This window comes from Ptychodera flava, chromosome 6, assembly GCF_041260155.1.
Source record: "Ptychodera flava strain L36383 chromosome 6, AS_Pfla_20210202, whole genome shotgun sequence".
NCBI lineage: Eukaryota > Metazoa > Hemichordata > Enteropneusta > Ptychoderidae > Ptychodera > Ptychodera flava.
In genome coordinates this window covers 12,255,383-12,280,707 of record NC_091933.1, presented here as the reverse complement: position 1 = coordinate 12,280,707, position 25,325 = coordinate 12,255,383, and the positions used below count along the sequence as shown (strand labels likewise).

The following is a 25,325-nucleotide window of genomic DNA, read 5'->3' as shown; positions in this document are numbered from 1 at the left end:
GTCAAGGCACTGGACTACGAAACAAACACTTATCTCGTGCTGGAGCTCTCAGCCACAGATGGCGGCTCACTCTCATCGTCCGCCATTCTGCACGTGTTTGTCCTACCTACCAATGAGCACACACCGATGGTTACTGACGCCGTTCCAAGTTTGCGATTAAGTTTACCAGAGGACACAATGCCAGGTACAACTTATCTTCGATAGCATTTGCCGTTAGCAGTCAAATGAGGAGTACAAATAATCTAATAATTTAGGCATTCATGAGACAAATACAGCGGAAAAGTGGCATATATTAAACGCTCCTTTGATGTAAGGGATGTGATGAAAGAAGAAGAAGATAGGGCATCTCGGTGATTTATTGTACAAATTGTTAGCTAAGAAGCCGGTATTCATGATAATGAAGCAAAATCCGCGCAAAACCCTCATTGCAGTTTAGGACAAAATAAAAGTCGGGAATGTTTTTCTCCCTGTCAAGTATTTCACTTTGGTATTGTGAAACTTATCGAATAACATTAAGTCAAGCACCAGCGTAACTATTGAAGATAGTGACATCTGAAAAGACAGACCTCTGCGATTTTTGCACGGGCAATCTATTTCTGTGCTTCTAACAGCACCTTTTACTCACAATATGCATCCTAAGAGTTGTTTCGTGTGAAATGTTTTGCAATCAAGACTGTGACATTGTAGACGTCATTTTTGAATTCGATGACCACAAATCATTAGTTCTAAGAAAAGAAAGAGTTTAAATTATCTAAGAATATTGTTCCCACCTCTGACAACTACCGAAATAAATTGATGTATTTGTGTGAGTCCGTATTCTGCATTGTACATGAACTTTTAAAAAAGTAATTAATTTTATTTCATTTAGCTTCCGAGTTGTTTCTTTATCGATTCGCTTTACACTAAATCAAAAGCTGGCATTTTCAACATGAAATCTGGTCTATTTTTCAACAGGATCCGCAGTACTGACTGTCCAAGCATTTGATGAAGATGACGGACCAGATGGCGATTTCAGATTCAGCCTCGATCGGACGTCTCCCTTCGTGATAAACGACCAGTCAGGGACTGTGTACCTTGCGCAGAAACTTGACAGAGAAAGGGAAAGCGTATGTACATTGGTCATTACGGTAACAGACACGCCAGAAATGGCGTCCAATGCACTGTCCTCATCAGTAACAGCGACAGTTTTGGTTGAGGACGTGAATGACAACCCTCCGTACTGTACCGTCGACACCGAGTTACCGACGGTGAACGAGGATGTAAGTGTGGGCGATATTTTAGCAAGGGTCGTTTGCAACGACGATGACAACGGAAACGACACGTTGATATTCGCCTTGCTCAATATCGATGTCCCATTTCAAGTTCATTCCACGACGGGAGAAATAAGAGTATTCTCCTCTTTGGACTTTGAAATGCATCCTCAGTATATCCTGCTGATTGAAGTCACAGATACTGTGTTCTCCGCCGTGACAACTGCAACCATAGCAACGACAGACGCCAACGATAACGTCCCCATGTTCCTCGATACATCACACTCGGTGGCAGTGAGAGAAGATTCTGCACTGTTATCACAGGTGTCAAAACTGGTTGCCACCGATGCGGACAGTACAAGTAATGGCAACGTTGGTTACAAAATATTCGACGGCGACCCCGATTCAAAATTCACCATCGATTCTACCACTGGAGTTGTAAGCATTTCATCATCGTTAGACCGGGAAGATGTCGACCGTTACGAACTGGTGCTCCACGCCACGGACAACGGCTCGCCTCGGCTCACGGGAACGGCGACGCTGACCGTCGACGTACTAGACGTAAACGACGAGGCCCCGATGTTTCAGAGAAACTCATATAACGCCAAAGTGAAGTCGACGGAAGAGTTGGGAGCGATCGTTGCGTCCGTCGAAGCGAAAGACAGAGATTCTGGTAAAGGCGGTGAAGTTTTGTACTACATGGTGTCGGGGAACGACTTTGGTCTCTTCGAAATAGACTCAAACAGCGGTGAAATATCAATAGTTAATGAAGTAAAATATGCAGTCGACGTTTACGCTTTAGAAATTGCGGCACGGGATGGCGGGATACCCATCCTGGAAAGCATCGCAACCGTTGTGATCGAAATTGAAGAGTGGACCTCCCCTCTTTCCGTACAAGATTTTCTTTTTGCCGTCAAGGAAAACGCCGCCGTCGGTAGCGTCGTCGGCAGTGTTTACGGACACGGCAACAACGCGTACAACATCGTATCCGGGAATGACGGAACATTCACGATAGACGCCAATGGCGATCTCAGGACAACGGGGACGCTGGATAGAGAGAGTTTTACGGAATATAATCTGATTGTACGAGCGGACAGTCTAGTCAACGCCGCGCTGTCCGCATCGGCGACGGTACGCGTCGTTGTTCTGGATGTTAACGATAACGCACCAGCCTTTGATTCGTCCTCGTACAAGGCAGAGTTGTTGGAAAATAGCGTTTGCGGTACATCAGTCGTGTCGATAGCGGCCGTAGATGGAGATTCGGGACTGAACAGTGCCGTCTGGTATCGACTGGATCCGTCCTACGCTCATGCGGCGAACCACTTCAAGGTAGACAGCATTAGCGGACTTATCACAGTGAACACGCCTCCAGATCACGAGGAATTCACCGAAATCGCGTTTGCTGTCATCGCAAGCGACAGAGGCATCGTTGCCAGGGAAACGTCAGTTCCTGTCACGCTGACAATTTTGAACGAAGATTTCGACGGGGTTTGCGCAGATCCTCCGGTGTACAGTAGAGAAATCCAACACGGACCCAACACTCGCTTGAATGAGACACTCGTAACAATCGATATAAACGACTTTGGTCTCTCTCCCTTGAGCGATTTTTCAATTCTGGCAATAGAAGACACGTCTATATTCACTGTAGATAGGTTTGGCGGAATCCGACAAACGGGGGAGATGGGCTCGGAACCCTACCAAAAGTACGTGTTTCGTGTCGTCGCCATGGTGACGAGGGAAAGCGTGACGCGAAAGTCGCCGCTTGGAACAGTGAGAATTGACACATTCCAGCCCGAAGAGCATCTCATCGATATCGAAGTCGCCCTGGGTGTTGATCAATTTCTCCTGGAGAAGTAAATACCGTTTTATTGTTAGCTGAATCTTTGGAAAGACAGGGTTTCTTAATATTCTAGTCATGAGCGACCTTTTACTCCTTTCAGTTTGTGAGTCATCCAATTTTTGATTGCATTAACAGAATATCGCAAATCAAAATGACCACCTTTAGTGTCAAAATGACAGCAAATTTTACGTCTAACTCTAGGTAAGTCATTATGCGTACAAATTACCCGATTATGAGGTCATAATATTCCTTCTCCACTGCGAGTAGTGCATATAGTTGACTCATCTGCATGAAAAATAAAATCCCTGGCACCTAGAGCAGTCTAAAATGCAAGAAACCATTGTAATTGTGTTAAGGGAGAGGGTGATCCGTCTACGGCTGCGCGACTTTCTTGTTGATAAAGGTTAACATTGTCTCTTCCTGAAAATTGGTGATGAAATGCATTTGATGCATATTCATAGTTTACAAGTTTTTGTAGCTTCTCAATCAAGCAAGACTTTGCCAACTAATCTTTGCGTCCTATCGTTTATAAGAAGCTGCTTCGGCCGCCCTCACCAATTTCAGTACAGCCGCTATTTTGAAATTTTTTTATATGTACGAAGGATGTTGTTGGTTGTACATAGCAACCGACCTGTCGTGTGAGTGCAATTCGCACCGCCGCAGATGGGACGATACCCTCCCTTTACAGTTAGTGAAATATGTATGCGATTTTTATTTTGTAAATTAACATCATGCATGTTTAATTTTCCAAAGTTTCCACGGATTTTCTGATTTTGTGAAGCAAAAAGTATTATACGCACGAAAAATCAACAGTTTCTTCACCGTGCACAGGAATATGTCGCTGGTGCTGACAACATAATTTTTTTCCCTTTTAAATTACAAGACTTTACTTACGGGCTTTCATACGACTGCAACGTTAGTTTAATAATTCTTTATACTTTTGACTCACACGAGAGAAATATCGCCGATGATAACTAGGCTTTATGTCTCGAATGAACCAACCGTGTCTTGGCGATGAATCTTCGTTACGTCTCGGTTGAACCAACTCTTGCTTTGTGCTGCCGACTCACTCCACACACGGTTATTCACCTTGAAATAAGCCGACACGGTTACTTAACTGCCAGAGGGCGTTCTATCAGAGTGATGATTGCTACACCGAAATGATTGTAATTTATGAATAACATAACATTACCATCGATTAATATTACAGGGACGCCTTCCATTACGAGCTGTCGAGAATTTTTCCAGAGAGCAGGGTTGAAATTATGTCTATTATTGGAGCTGACACTTCGCAAGCCGGAAGCGTGCGCCTGCGCAAATTGCTGCAAAGTGTTGGCAGGTGAGCTTTTTTGTATTTAGATAACGTTTGCTTCATAATTTCACATTAGGGTAGAATGCGCGTCGGGGACAGATATTCGCACTCGAGCTCTCAAGCTTTTATAATATTCTTTTGGCCTACTACTTGTACGAACTCATTTTGCAGCTTATGGAGTTAATAAAGTTTTTACCGGCTTAGATTTGGGAACTCCATTTTCCATCATAGAGATACCACAGGGATGGCGTCCATTTTGAATTTCAAAATTGGGTAATTTGTTTCTCTAGTACTAGCACGGTGACCCCCCGGATTTTTATTCTCGATTTTGAAAGAGAATGGTTGAAAGTTTGTTTGAGGAAAGTTTGAGCGAAAGTTTTAAGCTTTCATTTTCCAGGCGCGAACTACCTTAAGGTAGTAAGCGCCTCAAAATAAAGATTTTTACGTTTTCTCATTTTTTTCTGGACGAAACTTTAAACAAATCCATTTAAAAATCAAAAATAAAAATCCGGGGCCATCGCACAAAATTTGGAAAGAGAGAGACAACTATTACCTTAAATGTCAGCACTATAACTATCCCTAATATGTTAACTTCATAGGAAGAATTTAATTTTCGAAATGCAAAAACAAACAAAATGACCATTGGCATATCTGTGTCACGTCGATCTTGGGGTGAAAGCGATGGTCCAGTTACTGCCGCGTTCGCCAGAGAAAAGCCGAGTGACTCACTTTGGCCACTAAGACCAGTCTAAGCTTTGCCCTCAAAGTTTGACATCAACACCGCTGGCTGTTACAGGGACTCATGATGTAAGGTTAGATACTAGTATACCCGAAAGGTATGATCAATTGTGACGAGTTTTATTAGCGCTATCAGAGAATTCTCTAAGCTATGATCAATTATTACGGGTATTAATCTATCAAACTGCTGTGTGTACGTCTCTTTTTTTTTTTTAGCTTTTCAAGCTCGACCATTGCCACGCTGTATGTTGTATCGAACCCAATAACCGATACCATTGATGGAATCGATCTGCCGAAAAGATTCCTCCATATCGACGCCATCATGGCTGTCTTGCAGAAGTATTCCGATGGGACACCCGCCGATATATTGATGGCTTCGGAATTCGAGCACTTTCCAGTCGTTAGTATACGTCCGACAATCGAGAAAACACCCTGGATACGTACAAAGGCCGGTATTCTGTTTCTGGTTTTGATTGGCCTACTCTTCTTCGTAGCTGTCGTCTGCGCATGCGTTTGCATTTACCGAAGCAATCGCTGCAGGTAGGTTGCCCCCCCCAAACAAAAAACAAAAACAACACAAAACAAAAAACAAAAACATTTTCTGTCGACTACCCAATCAGTGACTCATTGACAAAACCACTGGCAAGAGAGCCACAAAGACGGCGCTTATTTAGGAACACTTTTTTCTCTTGTTTGTCGTTATTACATCATGATTTGTTATTTACAACGGCAAAGTTTCTAGACTGTGCTATCTCCTGTGTAGAGAGTCAGTTCAAATGAAGAAAACTTTTACTTCATGATAATATTGTGGATTAAGGTCAATATCGCAGTTTTGGCTAATTCTAAAAACAAAGATTTTATATGTAATTACATATATTGAGGAGGCAACTAGACGTTTGGCAGGTAGTTGATCGTCGAGACAGCAAGTTGCATTGAGAAAGAATAGTTTAAACCCTAAGACGATAATTTAATTTGTCCTTGTCTACAGAAACATATTATATAAAGGCAAGACAGCTCATTGGGCCAAAAAAGTTGGTAAGTATTTTCAAGTAAATAAGTAGTCTTATTATCGAACGTGCAATAGGTATTCGCTATAACTGTCTTTCTGAGCAGCAGGCAAACGCACAGTCACCTAGTCAGTTTGAAACGGACATAATGCATTTCACCCAGTGACGGTAGCTGCTATTGCACTGCCTTGTGGCACGAAATGATTGCACTCATAGTCGTGTATTCCTCTCACAAAGGCATCTGTATTACAAATAGCGGTGATTTGGATTAAATTCAATAGCCTGAGCGGAATAAAATGGTTCCATATTTTTATACTTTGCAATTTTGTAACAGGAGTGTGGCGAGATCCGTGCAAACGTGCGTTTATATCTTCCTGTCCAGTGAAGTTAACAACGTTGATGTTACTAACACAGGGAAAGTACATTGGTCTACAGCTGAAAAAAAGCCACAGCTGCTTCTCAGAACTAATCATCCGCCTCAAAAGAACCTTGCAGCGGCAAATAAAACATGTAGTCCCACGACTGCAGATAAGATCATACTAATTTATCAGCTTGTTTTTCATCTATCTCGTAAGAGGGTCTCTTGAGAAGGGTCTCTTGTACTTTCAAGACAGCACTTTTCACTGCGTCTCGCATTTCCTACAGATAAAGCATTGGAATTAGCAGACGTTTTAGAAGCACGACTAAACAAAGCGTGACATAATACTTCTGGTTGCAGATCGTCGCGGGAGTTTGTTACCAATGGAGGAGAATGGTCATTTCAAAGGCGATTCAAGAGGCCGTACTGATCAAGAAGACGATGAAAGATCTCGTATTACAAACACGCAAACAGTAAGTTTATGACCTTTAGCGGTACCTGCTATAAAGTAAGACGAATTTATCGAGTTGTGTTCACCTTGCTATAAATTCAACATGGATGTAGTGTTGCTTGGAGTCGTATGTTTGGATGTTCAGTCTGAAGACAATGAGACGATTACTTTGGCAGGATATATTAGGATAGATTTCTACTTTCTGAATTCGCCCTACATTGGCTTTTCAATCCTTCGTTTTAGACTGGTGTTCACACTGACAATCCATTGGAACATTTTGTATCCAAGGAGGAGGATGAAGTTGTGCCAGGGAGCAGCCACACGGCGGCCTCGAAGGAGGTGCATGTGGTGGAGAGTAAAAGTGGATCAGATGGCGATGTGGCATTGAACACGTACGAAGAGTACACTGGCAACGTTCCAAACCAACAATGCGGTCAGCTTCGGAGTTCTGCTGAAAGCCAATTTGTTGGCACTGAAAACGGTGGAGAGGCGGATCGTTACATCTCAGTTCCAACTTACATGAATGGACTTGTTATGCTGTCTGGCACAATTAGTATCAACGGGCAACTCTATGACAGTATTGGTCAAGGAGCGGGTAACTTAATTATGTTGTTGTTTATGAGTTCATGTGCCTGCTTAACATGCTTTAGTGTAACTGTTTTCCTTTCTTTCGTCGAAGACATATTTCACGTGATGACTGCCGTTTGCTTCCATCTGAGTCCATAATCTCTGATGAAAATTCGTTCATAGAGGAAAAGATAATTAATTCCATTCATCATTTTAACTATCTCGGCAGGAACACATCGGTATCTTCTGTACAGCACAACTGATGGACACACCACTGCCTTTGTCAACTTGTCGCCAAACGACAGGGACAGAGTGTTCAAACTGATGAGTGGTTCCGCTGACATAAATACTCAAAATGTACGCGATGTGAGACACGGTGTTTCCTCAAGGCAGAGCAAGTTAAGTGTGGCTAGAGAGGGCGCTGGCAATGGTGGTGAGACTCAGCATATAGGGATTGGTCAGACTGGACATGATAATAAAGGATCTGTTCCAGTGTCAGAAACCCAAAGGCTAAATTTGAACAAGATTCAAAAGAAGTCTTATGAAAGTCCTGGGTCAGTGGACTTTAGCAGTGTCCCCGGCAACGGGGAGACTGTTAGCAATCTGGTGAAGAATCTAACACCTGCCATCGCTTCCTTGGCGTCACATAAAATGAACCATCACGGGCAGTCAAGCAGTGGTGAGAGAAGATTATACTCCTACCAGGAGTATAGGGTGAATTATTACAGAAATAGAGCAAAGTCCGCACCAAACTTGAAAGTCACTTCCTTGGCTGCGATGATGCCTCCTGACGATGGTTCACTGAAAGGTGAGATTGTCAACCAAGGTCGAGCTAGACCAAGCTCAAGGTTATATGCTGATACAGTGTATTTGACACAACACACAAACCCTTCTTCCAAAGATGACATTCGCTGCAAGACAGCTCATGCAGCTTGGCCCGATGTTCAACATGAAGAACAGAGCTGTCGGAAGCATCAGCACACTAGCTGGTCAGACTTTCACGGTCGTCATAATGATGCTATGGAGAAATCGTGCATTGGAATGCAGCCAGGAATTCGTTCATCTTACCCTTGGCGTCGAGCTAGCACGGTTGGCAGGTCTGGGCAGGATGCTTTGTACGGCGGCGTGCATCGGAGGTCAGCATCTTCACCCTTTATACACTCAGATGGCACTGCTTACAGTGATGGCTTTGGTTTGAGTGTGGACCACAGCACAGGCTTGGGTAGTTACCAAGGCGGTTGGACACAAACCCGCCCTCAATCAGCCGTCAGTGTCTACAGCCGTCGCCTGGGTTCAAGTGTTAAAAGAAATACGGTGCTGAACGAGCACCTCACAGACAGCTCGTCAGAGATCCTGCAAATGGACGACTCTTTCGAAGGACACAGCCTAGAGTGTCAGTCATCAAGCACAGGAGTCTCGCAAATACATAATACTGAAAGACACAGCCCAGGTGCAGAGTCACCTCGACCAACACAAGACCACGACTTCGAAGTTGAGACATCAACACAAACTGTCCTGTCGCCAGATAACACCGATAGAAGCATTACTGAAGAAGAAGGAATAACATTGGATGTATCAAAAGCTCTTCAGATGGATGGCCTTGCTAAGAGTCAAGTTTACGATTCACCTGCTGCTAGACATGACACACTCTATGGCGATAAATGTGAGAGTGATCAGTCCATTCGCACTTATTTCGGCTTGAAGATTTCTGACAACACTGACGATCCACTCGATAGGCAGCCAATAGTAGGGCTGTTACAAAGTTCACATCAGTCTTTCCAGTCGGTGCATGACCATGAACTTGCTGATGGTCTTGACACTGACAGTGAAACCGATACTTATACAATGGCGTCTCAGACATCCGACAAAGAAGAGACGCTATCACTGAGACCTGTAGAAGGTGCGGGAGTTGGTGGTCCTCGTCATGGCACGAAAATCAGTCGGAAGGAAAGACGTTATAAAACAGCACATGGCGGTTTTATGGGTTCAGGAAGTTCTATCAAGTCTATGAGAAGTTCACTGGATGCGAAAACAGACGCAAATCATGAAGCAATGAGACTACGTGGTCCCAAGGGCCGAACCAGGTACCGTAGTCACTCATTACAACCGATTCCAAATGGACTATCCTCAAAAGACCTTAAACGTAAGAGAGGAAGAACAAGAGCGAGCGTTTCGACGTCAGCGGTAGAGACATTCGGTTATGCAGACTTCGTGCTTCCGAGAAGAGATATGACGAAGAGGGAGAGGCTTGTCGCTGTGTACAGGTCACAAGTACCTGGACTGTAAACCCGGAGAACACGGTACATAGACTTAGAAGAGACGAAACACCTTCGCCCCTTTAATATTCCGTGACTACACGAGAAAACTTAGAGCACTAAATGCTTGTCCCATATTTTGAAAAAATAGAGTGCATTTCTGTAGGTAAAGAGTACTGACAAAAATCGCCTGAATCATTTTTCTGGTGATCAAAAAGACTAAGTATATATCAGACAGCAGACGTAACACAGTGTCGTATATAAATTGACGTTTGTTTTCAATTCGGTAATCATGACTTAAGTTTTCGTAACTTTCTTCATTATCTTAGCTTTTGATAATGGAAAGACAGTCATATTAAAATTGTATTATTTTTTGTGATTTGAGAGACGACCTTATCGATGATAATTGAACACTTTCTGATTGCCGTGGGTTTCTTTTTGAACGCCTCCTTATCATTACAAAGGTTACAATAATTTTTGACAATTTTAACATTTTTCAAACATTCACTGATCATGAGTTATATATAGTTAAGCAAGATTCCGTTGATAATGAGAATTTCATAGGATTTGATATGTCGTAAGCAGACATACATACACACACATACATACATACATACATACATACATACATACATACATACATACATACATACATACATACATTAACATACAAATATACATACATACATATTTTTATTGTCTAAAAAGAATGAGTTCAAAAAATTTACAATACACTCATTACATTACTAAGAGTGAATCTTTATTTTGATACATGTACCTTTGCGCCACTTAAAAAACGACAACGTTTCAAATGCCGGAACCGCTCAAACAACAGGGTCTGTTTTTTCTAATGATAGTCTTTGCGATAGTTACAAGGTCTCGACATTTGACACGTCATACACTAACAGTAATGGTAAACATTTCTGAAACAGATACAGAAGGAAAAAAATAAAATTAAGTTACTTTTTGGAGTCACTGTGAAATGTGCGCATGCGGCTGTCTTCCCTTTACATCTGTAACAAATGAACAACTGCACGAATATGATTATATTTCAGAAAGATTGGGGGGGGGGGAGGCGCACGCCGATATTTTATAGAGTCTATGACTCTCTTCATCTTGCATAATTTACTGTGCATGATCGCCGTTTTGCTTCCGTTGAACTATGTTGGAATAATATCGGACTGGTTTGATAATTGTAAGATTATAAGGCCTAGTCTTCGAATTCCCGCAGAATCGCGATCAGTCTCGCCGAACCACATTACATTCACATTCAATTTGAAATTGACTCAATGAGAGAATGAAAGCGACAATATATATATATATATATATATATATATATATATATATATATATATATATATATATATATATATATATATATATATATATATATATAATCTCTTATAAGCTTGTTTTGCTGCAGCCTTATGAATGAAACGAAAAAAAAAATATTCTGGGCGAACCTTTCCCTGAAGGTGATACAGACTCAGATGTGACTTTAATTGAAGACATTTTAATACAGTTTTTTAAATATCGGGTGAGCCTAAAAGGTTTCACATAGTCTAAATACATTATGCACTTCCCGTTTTTGGCAGTGATGCATTAAGGCAGTAGGAGCTTCGAAACTGAAAGATATAATAATATTTTTACTAAAACTTTCCTCATGATCCTTTAAAAAAATTTTCTTTCAAAATCAAGAATAAAAGTTATGTCAATCTGCAAAGATTGGTATAGAAAAAACATATTACCTCAAAATTTACCGATATTTTAAATTCAAAATGACCGCATTAACTTCATGGGAAAAGCAGCTTGCTTGGTTATATATTAATTATTTTTTGGGGGGAGGGGGTCATCAAAGAATCTTAGAATCTTAAGTCTAGAATATTATAAATATTTTACTCGGAGGATGAAGATGACACTGTACATATTTGGATAAAGACACTCAATTTTGGTATGATTGGTAGAAATTAAACTTGACACTATTTCATTAGAAACTAGCGTTTATGAGAAAAAGAAATTAATTTTATTTTGCATTATCTATTCTCATTTTCAAGTGGCAGGAATTGAAAGACTGACATTCAAAAAAAGTGATTTAAATCACAATGAGCAAACCTGCAATGATACCAAATGTGAGATTAACGAAATTGAATTTTTTTGTACTGCGTTTCAAGAATGAAAAGTGAAAATTTCACAAAATTTGACCTTGCCAGAGTGGAGTTATATTCTTTAAGTTTGAAAACAGGAGTGACAAGAAGCCAGGAAATTGGGAGATTTTTGCATACATTTGCATAAACTTACACTTCTTTCTCAAAAACCTTTCGAACGCTTGTCATGTTTAACAAGAAACCCTACCGATATTTCAATCTTGGGTGAACAAATTACTGAAATTGAACGAAAATTTGCAAAACGGTGATATTGAGCAAAACTCGCCGCGTGATGTGCAACGCCCCCACAAGTTACCAGGAAGGAACCTACATACTGTATGGCCACACTCTTCATCCCCTTCACAAAACGTGGAAAGGAGACGCCACTCGGAGTGGCATTCAGTGCTGATCGTTCGTCTAGTGAACGTCCGCAGTCAGTGTGCCTGCATAAACTAAGGTTAGCTCGGAGAGAACGTTGAACAAACTGATTAGGGTGCTCGAAATTATAAAGAGGGATTTGGCGAGCTCCCAGTACCCGGCTAATGTAAAAATCACATTCGTGCTCTTTTACCTTGATGACGTAATAAAATCATGGCAGTGGCTCCAAATGTCTGTAGACGTAATAGAAACGTACATAATTGCTGCAGCATTTCACACGTATCATTATTTAACCGAATTTCAGTGCCTTAGCAAAGCTATTATATAAGTTTGCATCTTTAAAGTCCAGACGAAAATAGACAGACTAAAACACATAGACAGTCTGATATTGCTTAATAGTAGTCTGACGAATCTGTATGCCTATTTAACTGGTATCAAACGTATAAAATGAAAGAATTAACACAGTCAATACGTGATAATGTTTGAAATACAAAATCTAATTGCATTATAGACACTATCTATATGAGTCAGATTGCCTAACGATTCACACACCTCTGAATATTATAATTTCTATGAGAAACAATTTCAACGTACAATTTGCATTTTTTGCTTCACATATTGAAGTATTGCGCCATTGTGTCCAATGGTGCACACACATTGTACACGTATGTCACAGCAATTCGAATCATGTGGTTACAATACGAATGACTGACAATCCGGGAGACAGACAACTGCTTGAAAAAGATCAAGGAAAAAAGAAATCACAAAACCCACAAACTGCACCTCCTTTCGGGGAAAACATCACGTGACATTGCTCACACAGTAACTGTAGAAGTTGGTACGCAAACTCTAATATTCATCTAAACTTCGCAGACGTGCAAGAGAAATCTTTATCCAATATATTTGATTTCTCGAGTCTGAACGCGTGTAAACACTCCGCACAGTCGCAGTTCATTGCTGCAATTCACCCCCATCTAAATAAACTTTACCGCAGAAATGACCGGCATATAACTGTGAACGACCAATCACGTACACTGTACAAGATAAAAATACACAAACGTTGTCTATTTGGAATCTTAGTGTTATACTACAAAGACATATATTATTGCTATCCAATGTTAACAGAAACAAACACATAACCATTTTGTAATGTACAGAACGGATTGCATTGTTGTAATTCACATTACACAGTCAACAACTACACCGTTTTTCACCTTTTTACAATATCTACCTACAATTTCATAAACTGGAAAGTCCATTCTAATTACATTATTTTGACACATTTTAGCGAGTCGGTGTTAGATTTACACATTTTTCGAAATAAAAACGACAGTATTTAGGTTACATCATCCAAATTAATGAAACGACCGCCAAGGTCACGGATATATTAACAATAAATGAGTATCCAAGCTAGCAAATCTATGTAGCAGAAAGTTAGCGAAAGTAAACAGTAATAAGGGTATGGTTGCCCGGCAATCGAGCTGGAGTCTTCTCATAATGACTCAGGGCTACGATCGATAATTATTTTTTATTCCGTTGTAAGATACTTACTATCTCACTCATACATTCTCTAAATCGTTTTTTTCAGTACCCAATAAATGATTCTATAATGTCGCATTTTTACAATACACAAAGTCGACTCCTGACCCTAGGCTCCGAGACTTATATTTCGAAAACGACCCCTTCCATACGCCATTGGACGTCAGATGTATTCGCACGTTTTATCTGATCGCTTCGCAATTTCATCATCGGCTGCGGCAGTGTACACTTGACCATAGTAAGACTTATGCCAGTAGCGATTAACGTGTCGAAAACGACGATGTTTAGAGTTTGTACACTTGAACTCCCCGCCGACCATCCCGGTTTTGCCTTAAATCTTCTTCCGTCCACTGTGGCTGCGTGGTTATACGTATTCGCTGGAGGAAAGAAAACAGTATCAACTTTTGTATCAACATTGTACACTGCAATTGACCAGCTGCGTTAATGTGGCTACGTTACCTTTGTTTGTTAACAGACAAACAAACAAACATAAATAGAGAATATGCAAACAGCAGAAACAAACTAACTCATAAATTAACAAATTATGAAATAATTAAATGACAATCAGTCAATGATTCAATAAACAAACGATAAATAAATATATCAATAAACAACAAACAAACAAACAAACAAATATGTATAACAAACTATCCATTGTACAATGGCCAATGCAGGAATTCTGCTGTGTATATTGTAGACTAATGCGTGCCATTCGGGGTGATCCAATTGAGATATCGAGATTTGATACCGATGTGAAAGGGCACTTGATCGTCTGGCTATGCCGATATAGAAATATAAAACCATTTGGATTGCAACTCAAAAGACTCATTAATCAAGTTGACGACGGGTGACAGAAAAAAGTTGTTAAAGAACAAGTGATATCCGTTTACCTCCATCAGCGTTCCAGGGGTAATAATTAGCTTGTAGACCATGTAGCCTGGTATGAATAACATGGAGCTCAAGGCCATGATCCAACCAATGCCCTCGCCCCATGCCGGGTAGAAATAGTCAAGGTACTTCAAGCGACGGTACTGAATTACTGCATACAGGAAAACGCCCTTTAAAACAAAAAAAAATACTTATAATGTAGGCAATATAAGTTATGTATGTTTGTTTGTATAATGTTCCATCGGGAAAATATACATCATATTGATCGATCGGCTGGGAACTCTGGTATATTTATAAAACTGGTAAGCATTGGCGAGTCTGCGCTTTTTTTGGAAACTTTATATTCGGTGGATTTAATAGGGTAGGTCGGTATATGGAAACATTTTTTTCCATTTTAATTTGGCCCATGTATTGATTTTCTGTGTAAACCAGGGCGCGCCGAAATATATCAGAAGAACGGGTCATACTAGGAAACGCTAAGTTTAGACGTTACTACCAGTGAAGGAAATTACAGAATCTACCAACAGCAAACGGGAAGCAACGCATCAGCTTACAATACGCAGGGGTTTTAGGTGCATACAAGGAACCTACACGTAAAAATAATAGATGTCAACGTAAAAAATGTGCATTGGGGATGTAATGGTGCAAACTTGAGCAAGAAGAAATTCAAAATCGTTAGACGTCGATAAGTGGCCACCCATTTGCTGTTCCTTTTTTGGTGATGACGTTTGTTCAATAAAACATGCAGCGCAGTGGGTATAAGAACGAGAGTTGCCGTAAAAGAAGGGTGTGCTTGTTCAATAAAACATCTCGCAGTGGGTATAAGAATGAAAGTTGCCATAAAAGAGGAATTTGAGTGCCTTGAATTGGATGCAACGAGATAGTGAAGTAGTGTGAGGAACAACGTGGGATCGCTGAAAGGGAGTTGTAAGACTGTAACATAAGGAGTACAGTATGTCAGTTCGATCAATAGCGCCGCCAGCGGTATCAATCTATACTTGAGGGTTTATCCCCTCCGGCTGAAACTGTACTATCTATCTATTATTCACGGAACCTCTCTCTAAAAAACGATCAGATCATTGTTATAGACTTCCTAACAGTTTCATTGACATTAAGTGATGCATACCGATAGGCTAAAACTTCTCGACAGAGAGTTTGGCCACAACTAGCTAAAGGGCTTATGCCCAGAGAAACGGCTCGTCGGTGAAGACCAGAAGTAACGAAAATTGATCTCCACCTCAAGTTGAAGACTTTTATCTAAGTGTCAACATACATGCATGTATGTTACTTCAGCAACGAAGCATGCGCTTTTCTCGTATTTCGTAAAGGTTCTAATCAACACAGTGCTATGTCCTGTGTTGGTCCTGAAACCTGTAATTCATTTGTTGCTAAGTAGATGCAGATATTCAGATAATGTGAGAACACTTGATAGATTTCCGGTACGGCTCTCACGTTTTTATGAGCCAATTTACAGTTGTTTTACTGTTTTCTCTAAGCTGACCCCGTCTGAACTGTACGACATCAAATCTGCGTGTGTCTGTCTTCTCTGGGGGAGGCAGTGCTGTAAAAGAGGACCTTCTGCACATTTACTGTCGAATCTGCGGCATTCTAGGTGTCCGATATTTACGGTAAACGAGTGTCGTCAACTTTCAAAGAATGGCATCGCAGTCAAGGTCAAATGCGCCTAGGGTACAGATATGCGAACTTTGAAATTTTTACAATACTTGTTTGGTTTACAATGCGGTTTACAATTTGTGGGGGGGGGGGGCTCATTTTGTAGGTGGTTGAATAAACAAAATTTTACCGGCTCATTTTTGTCAAAATCAACTTGTATTCCCCCACAGAGTTCACGCAGGGACGGATGTCATCATTCGATAATATTTCTCTAATACAAAATTTTCAACGGCGACCTCTGACCTTTATCCTTGATTTGGATAGAGAATGGTTAAAAGTTGTCTCACTGAAAGCACAAGCACAAGTTTTAAGTCTTTCAATTTCGAGACGCTGACTCCTTTAATATAGCTGCAGTCGAATGTTTTTCAAATCAAATGTGGCGGTGGTAATACTCACGAGACAGGAAGGTATTTAGGGTCAACGATGCACATTAGCGGTTGCAAAAGTTGTGGAACGTAATGTTGAAAGGACTCATCAGCGCGTTCTTGTTTTTACTTTTCGTCGCTTTGAAAAGCTGGATCTCTCATTACCGAACTTGTTTTTGTATTATTATGAGTTTCTCCAAGATCTCCGCAGTTCAGAAATGTAAAGCGAAAATGAACATAAATCTTAGACTAGTACAGTTGCGGTTTATCGCTACGTTTAGTCAACCTATTCTTTCCTCTTCGTGAACACACATTTGATATTGTACTCTGAAAAGGTCGAATGGGTGGAATTTTTAAGACATTGACTGCGTGAAGAGTAATTATGACTGCGCAACTTCTCTGCCCATGAAGAATAATACTCATACAGCCGACTGCTCAACTTCGCTAGGAGAACGAAAGTCGTGTGTTAAGATGAGTATATTGTTCCTAGCATAATTGCTGTGTCATCGACGTTTGCAGACATTCCTACGTCAAAAACGCAAAATGTTTTTTAGATCAATCATGACCCCCCCCCCTTCCGTAAACATTGAACCCCTTATGACCTACACAGCATTATAATTTGCTAATTTGTGAACATGAGGTGCAAGTACTGAAAATGCGTTAGAGGGAACCATTCAATTTTTCGGGCATGAGGAAATGAGTATGGCAGAAATTTGTTTCCGCCACTGAGACAGCAAGTTTTTTTCTTATATTGCAGGCCAGTGCTGCATCAAATTATTTTTTCCGTATACAGAAGCAATAATTATGCTGGAGCCATTCTTTTTAAGTCATTACAAGATTAAATTCTTGTTCGTCTCCTTCATAGCCAATTTCCCTCCCCCTCCAAAAATTCCCCATTTATCAAATGGTTCTCCCCTGAAGTCAGATAAGGGAGTGCGGATTTAGACCAACACTAAGAGCGACTAGAAAATGCAAATTTCCGTTGATTCAACTGCATACTAAGTTGCACGCAATCGTTACTACATAAAGTGAAAAAATGACATCACACAACGTAAATAATATATATCAAATGTTAACGCTCTGGCTGTTCGGAATAATATAAGCAAGGAACTTTTGCTGCGTGTTTATATAAAATGTCTAGTTATACCAAGCGCGTATTTTGGATGTTCAAAACTCATTTTGACCAACGTTCAACACCACAGACTAGCAGACGCCACGAAGCTTTCAATTGCTGCCGAAATGTCCAATTTGAATAAAAGCTTTCAAAGAATTGACGTAATTACCATCTGTATCAGACACCCATAAAATAATAACCATAGCAGTTTGATCTTCTTGGGATTAACGATAATTTAAGTTCATAAAATATCGGTACAGCGAAATTAAAGTGTCAGAGGATTGTCCCTTTCAACGCCCGTCGAAGTCGAACATTAATAATGTCAGAATGTGTCCGTCGAGAGAAGGGATCTAGAACTGCGAAATGCTGTTTGCTGAAAGTATACGGCGTCAAAGACTACCGCACCTCCCGTTAATACGCATGGGCAGGCGCAGACGGCCCCCCTCTCCATGTTCTCCGAACATATAGAAGCTTTTAAGTGACCTGTGAAAAGGTCGGGCAACTTTTATTTGACCTGAAATCATGGACGCTTTAAATGCAACATCATCGGGGAGAAGTAATTTCAACGGCGGCCAGGCGCACCAACTTACACAGCTGATCAACGGCGCGAATATCATCCAGCAAAGTTTCCACCAGATAAACGGACGAAAGCCGAGCATATCTTCTAAGTTGTCGCAGAAACGATTAGCTCCTTTGAGAAAAAACAGAAAGAAGCCACAATGACATCGATGTTAATCCTCAGCTGGGAAGTCAGTCTGGTTGAAATCATAAATGGAGACTAAAATACTAGGCTATAAAGACGAATCATTGAAACCTAATTAAACATACTGTATTGCTATATTGGAAGACGCTGACACGCCACATTTTAGGTTAAGTCGCAACTCGGAGACATCTTGACGACAGAACTGTCATACTCGTCAGTCCTTCCCTCAAACAACCACACACCAATCCATCAAACCACTCACCCATCAATCAACCCCTCCCCCTTCCTCCTCTCTCTACCCACCCATCTATCTCTCCTGTTGATAAAAGTGGTGTACCTTAGTTGATCTTCATTGTAAGATAAACAGAGAGAGTGCACGTGATAGCAAAAACTAAGATCATCTGGGTAGTAATGTGGCATGATTACGTATTTTGCAGTTTGACTCCCTTTCGCTTGATTTTCTTACTTCCCTGTTCTTTTGATTTTTTTTTGTACCTGTTTCTTCCATGTTTCTCACAATATTTTGTAGTTACTTGTCACGCACTTTCATTCCACCCATTCAACTGATGAAGAGACCATGTTTCTTCGAATGATCTACTATATCACTACCCAGTTGATCTCACAGTACTACCACTCTCTTAGCGTGTCTGTCTTCAGTCTGTCATGGTATATATTACCTACATAAATATAATGTCACAAACGCACTTTCTTGTACGTGTACACATTAATTATCCGTACTATAAATGCGGCTTACTTTCTCTCAGTAGGAGTCCATGGGTCTGTATAGGCCAGTCAAATTGCTAAAATGGAGTCCAAAGAATTGAGGTCGATATGTACATGTGTTTAATTTCAATTCGGATTGCCAGAATCGCGTGGAGCGAACTTACCGTATCCCCAGCCGACTGCAACACATTCCCAGAATGCCAGCCACAGCAAACACATGCCGCTTGCTGAGTATGTATCAAAAAGTTGAAACACGTACATGCCACCCTGTGGGAAGGGAAGGACAAAATGATTTTGTCACATTTCGGTCGACTAGTTCTGTGTGTATGTGTAAAACACCGGGGTCAATGGCTGGAATTATTTAGCCTGCTGCTTGTATTGATACTAAGGGTCGACAACCTGGAATAGATGGCCGTTTAGCTTATGGTATGATCGCCCTCTTAATGAATTTCCGAATAACAAAGCATGTTAAAATTCATTCAAGGGCATAAGCACGCAATACATTGGGGTTAACTTATTTGACGCCCGTTTTGCTGGGGATAAGACCTTTAGATGGAATAGAATCAAACAGGCACATAAATTTCGCAAACTGTAACCCAGGATAACAACGGACGTTAGACAAATTGTGAACACAAAACAGTCATCCGATGGAAACTGGCAACTTGCAAAGAAATGTAGTTTCTCCATCCGGCATGAAAAAAAATGCGTGTGTTTTCATATAGGTCTTTGAAGGTTGAAGTTAGACCAAAGGCTAGTTCCCTGCTACTGGTTCCTGGTTCTCATTTCCGTCAGGCCACAGCCTCTGCTACTGAATTTGATGATAGACATCGATACTGTCACACGCACTGACTACAAACAACACAAAAAACATATTGTGGTGTTGAAATGTACGGCATTTGGCACTGACAAGCAGCCAGATGTTTTGCTGCTTGTTCTGGGTCGCGGCTTTCCGACCGCTAATGTGAAACTGGGTTTTCCTGTTTTTGATTTGCTTGGCACATTATTACATCGGCTAATTTTTCTACATATGCACACAGAGATTTGAATTACTCCGGACCGCAGGGGAATATCGGCGGCAGTCTATCGGGTTTCAATCCACGCTGAACATGATACAGCTTCATATTCGATAGGGTTTTAGCACTAAAACGTGTGTACCAAGCTCCCCTGCATGTAGATGGAACTACCATTCAAACCAAGAGGTGCTGCGACTTGATTGAAGGGGAACATTGCCTTCGACGTATGAGGTCGATTTTTGTCTAGAAACCTAGGCAGTAACACACTTGACAGGGAACAGAGATAACGAATTAAGAGGCAGGTCACCTGAGGACATGTCTTAACTACTAGTAATTTGTCGGCATTAGCAACCGAAAGAAACGTCAAAATTTGGAATTTCAATCACGCGTAGAATCACATAACATACGTAAATTTGAAAGCTATAAAGTGACAGTAACAGAAGATGATCTATACTCGTCGTCAACCTCGCTAGTGTAGCATTTAGAAGGTTTTGTTTGAGCCATGTAAACTTAAACAACATCATAAAGTCTATGTGCTCAGGAAATTTGTAGAAGTGAATATTATTTTTCATAAGGAAAAATTCCTACCGTCGTTGGGTAGGGACAATCTCGTGCTTGGCTATAGAATTAACTGAACCGTAATTGGAATGATGATTAACAAAGTTCCACTGATAAATTTACGACCGACCACTTAGCTTCAAAATATTTTATTGACTCCATTTTAGAGAACCTTTCTTGAATATAAGAAGGGGATCCGAGGCAAAATGTTATTGTTGGCGACCACATTTCTCTGAATTATGGTGGATCGAAATAGATCTAGGCGTTTTCGAAAGTTTCCAGCAGGGCGGCAGAGATGCTGAGACGGGCGTTTTCGAAATTTCCACTAGTATAGGACGGTCGAGATGCTAGGTCGCTGCGAATTTACACTGTAATAATACATCTATTATGGATTCTGTGTGCTTCGTTGTCTATTGAAATAAATTGACAAATACTTGTAGGTCAGTGTGTCACTGAAATGGACCATAAGGCTGACACTTGAAGTTTTGATTTCGATTTTTCAAAAGGACGCTTCTTCTTGTTGAAAAAATATCTAAAATGTTCAACTACTAAGATAATAAAAAGGGGTGATGGATAATGATTAAATAAACGGGGTAGATAGAGAATAAACATCAAAGGTCCTAGGGAACTCAAGCTAGATTGCCGGTAGAGAACTTTTAGTTCTACTTGAGGATGGATACGGACTATGCCAGATATGGATGCCAATCAGAGGCCCGGCCAGTTGATGGACTTGATGAGGAAGATAGTTGGCAACTGAAGTGAATGCAAAGGCTGGTACAGTCGGACTAGACTGATCGATGGAAGTTGAGAACAAATGGAGAAAATTGAAAACAGCTAAATCTTCCATGCATGTCAGAACATGATTCAATGTAGCTCGATGGCACGGATTCTGTGCTTTAACGACAACGACTTCTGTGGTCCTCTCGTCCGCTTTTTGATCCGCGCAACTCCGAAGTCTGCGAAATGTATCAAAGCCGCTGTACAGAGTACATGTACGTGACATTGTGCATGTTTGATTAAACAGGAATTCCAGCTACACGGAGATCGCGCTGACTTACTGGTTAACATGATGTCTAGATCCCAGCAGGGTTTCTGCACTGCGGTTGAATTCAGAATTTCTTCATTTACCTCCCTGTGAAACCGCTTCTAAGACGCCATAAAATCCAATGTTTAACCGAGCACTGCACCGGATGGTTCAATCTAATCCGAGATTTTCCACGCTGAAAGCCGTTAATGCGTTGCCGTGTACCACGTCTGCGAGCCCTGCAATTTGTGATCACATACAGTACAACCATCCGCCCATGATGGCTTTCATCATCCATGCGCATGTCACGGGGATAATTTCTAATGTTCGACTAATATTTTTGTATCAGATGCCAGGAACAGAGAATTCAACTTCAGACATGCTTACTGTAGCGACAACCTTTGGACACAACGATCAACTTTCCCAGGGTATTCAGTGGTCACCAGAGAACGTGCTCGTCAGATCAATTTGTGTAACTTTTAACGACGATGCTGGTATATTAGTGGCTAAAATGAAAGAAAAATATTGACTAGCCAATTGCAAGTGTCAAACATCGGTCCCTCTATCAGAGGAACAGTCTTTGTAGTAAGTAAGATGGAAGATTATGAGAACATGGGCTATGAGATGTTTACTGATGGCCTAATTTATTCGTTAGGTGTTCGCGGTCTTGCGACATTGACGATATTTTACAGTTAGGCAAGGGCCACCAAGTACAGCAACTCGGGCAATAAGCTTATAGCGATTTTAATATTAACCCTTTGGGCGCAAAAATCAGTTTTTGTCAACTTTATAAACTACATCCCAGTCAATTTTTTTCAGATTTTTGACAACATTTTGATAAAAAACGTTATCCAATGAAATGTGATATCCACTTGGTCCAAAATTATTGAAACAATTACAGAAAAATTAAAAAATAATGGTAAAATGTTGCACTAAAATTTTGGCGGGACAAAAGTACAGCACCCAAACGATTAATTATAATAAAAATATTATATCAATATTTGAACTACTTGCTATTATTTGGGCTAATCTGTGTGAGTGATATTTAGAACATGTTGTTCCTCTAGAATTACCACCCCACTGAATATAGGCAGGCTCCTGTCTGGACCTAACAAATAACGGCCACGACGATAATTTGTCGTCTCATTTGCATATTAAGTGTATTCAGGTCACGATAAGTTTGTCAACCTCGTAATCTCCTTCCTACCGTGCTGCATGTCAACGAAATTCTAATGCGCTATGATTTTTATCATTCCGCGTGAAAGTTAAATTAAAGATCGTTCCTTGAGACCTACGGTCAGTCGACCGAGTCCGACGTCCATATATACCATAAGATTTCATCGTTCTCTGTCTTGTTCCTTCGTAAATTCTTTCAGTCTGACGCCCCTCTGTTCTCGATTACTTTGTTCTCTTCGAAGATTTAGTCAAACCTATCATACAGAAGTGGCAAAACTCGGCCACAGCCTAAGCACAAGATTTTAAAATATCATTCTTGTTGGATAACAACACGAGACGATACATTTAGCCATCGCGACCTCCATTGCATTTCGCTGATTGCGTCCATTTTAACTCTCCTCGGAACACCTGACAAGAAACATCATCTATGCAGTCCCTTACTTACTGCGGGTGAAAAGTTTGTCTCAAAAACTCATGCATCGGTGATCCAAATGTCTCTCAATATCGATATGCATTAGCCTTTGACAGAGGGTTCAAAGTCACTAACTCTATCTATGGGAATCTAAATCCCATCTATGTCGCTAAAAGAGGTTATCTTTTAAATGGTTCACATACCATAAGAATATATTTATCATTAAACAGTCGATTACAGGTCAGGAAATCCTTCGAGCGTCGTCAGCAGTTGAAATCTGTACTGCTAATCTTTTTTTCCCGCCCACACAAATTTTGCAACCCAGATAACAGGCCTTGATGAAAGTTTCAAAAAACAGCCTTTCAGTGTAGATTTGCACATTAGGGTTCAAGGTTGACAGTCTCATGGGAAATTAATCAAAATTGAGGTATTTAGTCCGTCGGTAAAAAATCTGTTAAGAATATTACCCTCTCGTGAATTTGCCTCTGTATCTATTGGTGAATTTGGAAAGCGTAAAGGTCGATAAATATTGATACGGACCGCTGACTTACAAATTATCAGACTGTGTCACACATACACAACTGAACTTACCTGAATTACCATTGAAAGACCGATAAGATAGGATACCAGGCAGACGATGGCGATGAAGAGCTCTTTGCGTTTGCGCAGTTGCTTGGGCCATTCGTCCACACATGCCGTGATGAAGCCTTCAAGTGTGCAAAACTGTTGAATTGAAACGGAACACACTTTAGTCAGGCAATGCGTATACGTGTTTCCACGGTGATGGAAATTGAAATGACTCGTGCACGTGTGTCTTGTACTTGCTCGGCGGGTGAAATATCGTTTAGAAGTTAAAGCGACAATGTCGTTAAAAGGACATTTGGCCGTAATGACTTACAGGGTATTGCATCGAAATTATTGTGTTTGAATCATCAACGGTAACGAAAGCAGTGCTTTTGAAAGAGTATGGTTAAAAGTCTGCTTGAGCAAATTTTGAACAAAAGCTTAAGTCTTTCATTTTCGAGGCACGTACCGCCTTAACTTGACAGTTCATTTAAAATTAGCCAAAACTTTTAACTTCTTTTCAATTATATTTGTTCCATTTGTACAACATCGTGTCTTGCTCTACTGCAAAAATCACATGATACGCATGCTCAGTGCCGCTCAGCTTGTCAACACAGGCTGAATATCTGTAACGCCAATTGATCTTGTTGACAGCTCACTGCATTGTTGAGTCTGTACGATAATCCATTTGTTAAAGATAACATTGCACATTTCACACGTTACGTTGTGCTAAATACTTTTGTATTTAAGAATGCATCGGTGAGAAGATGTTGAAATGCTACCTCAGGAACATCATCAATAGTTACATTTAGTTGCCAGCTGTATATCTCAGTGTGACGCCACTAATATTTGCTCTTAAGAATATATATAAAATTACCTGACTGTCAAGTCCAAGCATGAACAACATCGAGAAGAATAAGAAGGACCAGAGTGGCGATATCGGTAGCTGCGCAATGGCTGATGGGTAGGCGAGAAACGCCAGCCCTGGACCTGCAAGACAAGAGGACCGAGATTCCGTGAGTCTTAAGTGAGTATAGTCTTAGTTTAAGTATCCGAAAAACATCCTCGTCGGTGATCCTTTGGCACCAGGTTATAATTCAAGGCACGTCTGTGTTTTCTCTTTTGGGTTCTCCAAAAGTATTGCAAATTCTGGTTCAAAATATCAAACAATAGCAAGAGTAATTTTGGCAGCTCCAAAAATAAACTTCCCGCTTCAAAGTATCGAGGGTAAATTTATAAGATTGTCTCTCTAATCAAAATGAACCTTGTGAG

At 40.7% G+C, this 25,325-nt stretch overlaps 2 protein-coding genes across 2 annotated transcripts in view; one reads left to right on the top strand and one right to left on the bottom strand.

Moving 5' to 3' along the window:
- LOC139134851 (protocadherin Fat 4-like) overlaps positions 1–10,483 on the top strand; it is a 27,318-nt gene extending 16,835 nt beyond the window's left edge. Inside the window, exons 17-24 of the mRNA XM_070701916.1 lie at positions 1–184; positions 955–3,103; positions 4,301–4,429; positions 5,357–5,680; positions 6,129–6,175; positions 6,866–6,978; positions 7,200–7,551; positions 7,753–10,483. The exon at positions 1–184 is cut by the window's left edge and continues 56 nt beyond it. Coding sequence (XP_070558017.1) covers positions 1–184; positions 955–3,103; positions 4,301–4,429; positions 5,357–5,680; positions 6,129–6,175; positions 6,866–6,978; positions 7,200–7,551; positions 7,753–9,809 — 5,355 coding nt within the window. The 3' untranslated portion in view covers positions 9,810–10,483. The remainder of the gene's footprint in view (positions 185–954; positions 3,104–4,300; positions 4,430–5,356; positions 5,681–6,128; positions 6,176–6,865; positions 6,979–7,199; positions 7,552–7,752) is intronic.
- LOC139134852 (sodium- and chloride-dependent GABA transporter 1-like) overlaps positions 10,455–25,325 on the bottom strand; it is a 49,604-nt gene continuing 34,733 nt past the window's right edge. Inside the window, exons 8-13 of the mRNA XM_070701917.1 lie at positions 24,931–25,043; positions 24,081–24,212; positions 19,471–19,573; positions 18,471–18,571; positions 14,730–14,897; positions 10,455–14,216 (exon numbers count right to left, since the gene is read on the bottom strand). Of these exons, the coding sequence (XP_070558018.1) occupies positions 14,124–14,216; positions 14,730–14,897; positions 18,471–18,571; positions 19,471–19,573; positions 24,081–24,212; positions 24,931–25,043 (710 nt within the window). The 3' untranslated portion in view covers positions 10,455–14,123. The remainder of the gene's footprint in view (positions 14,217–14,729; positions 14,898–18,470; positions 18,572–19,470; positions 19,574–24,080; positions 24,213–24,930; positions 25,044–25,325) is intronic.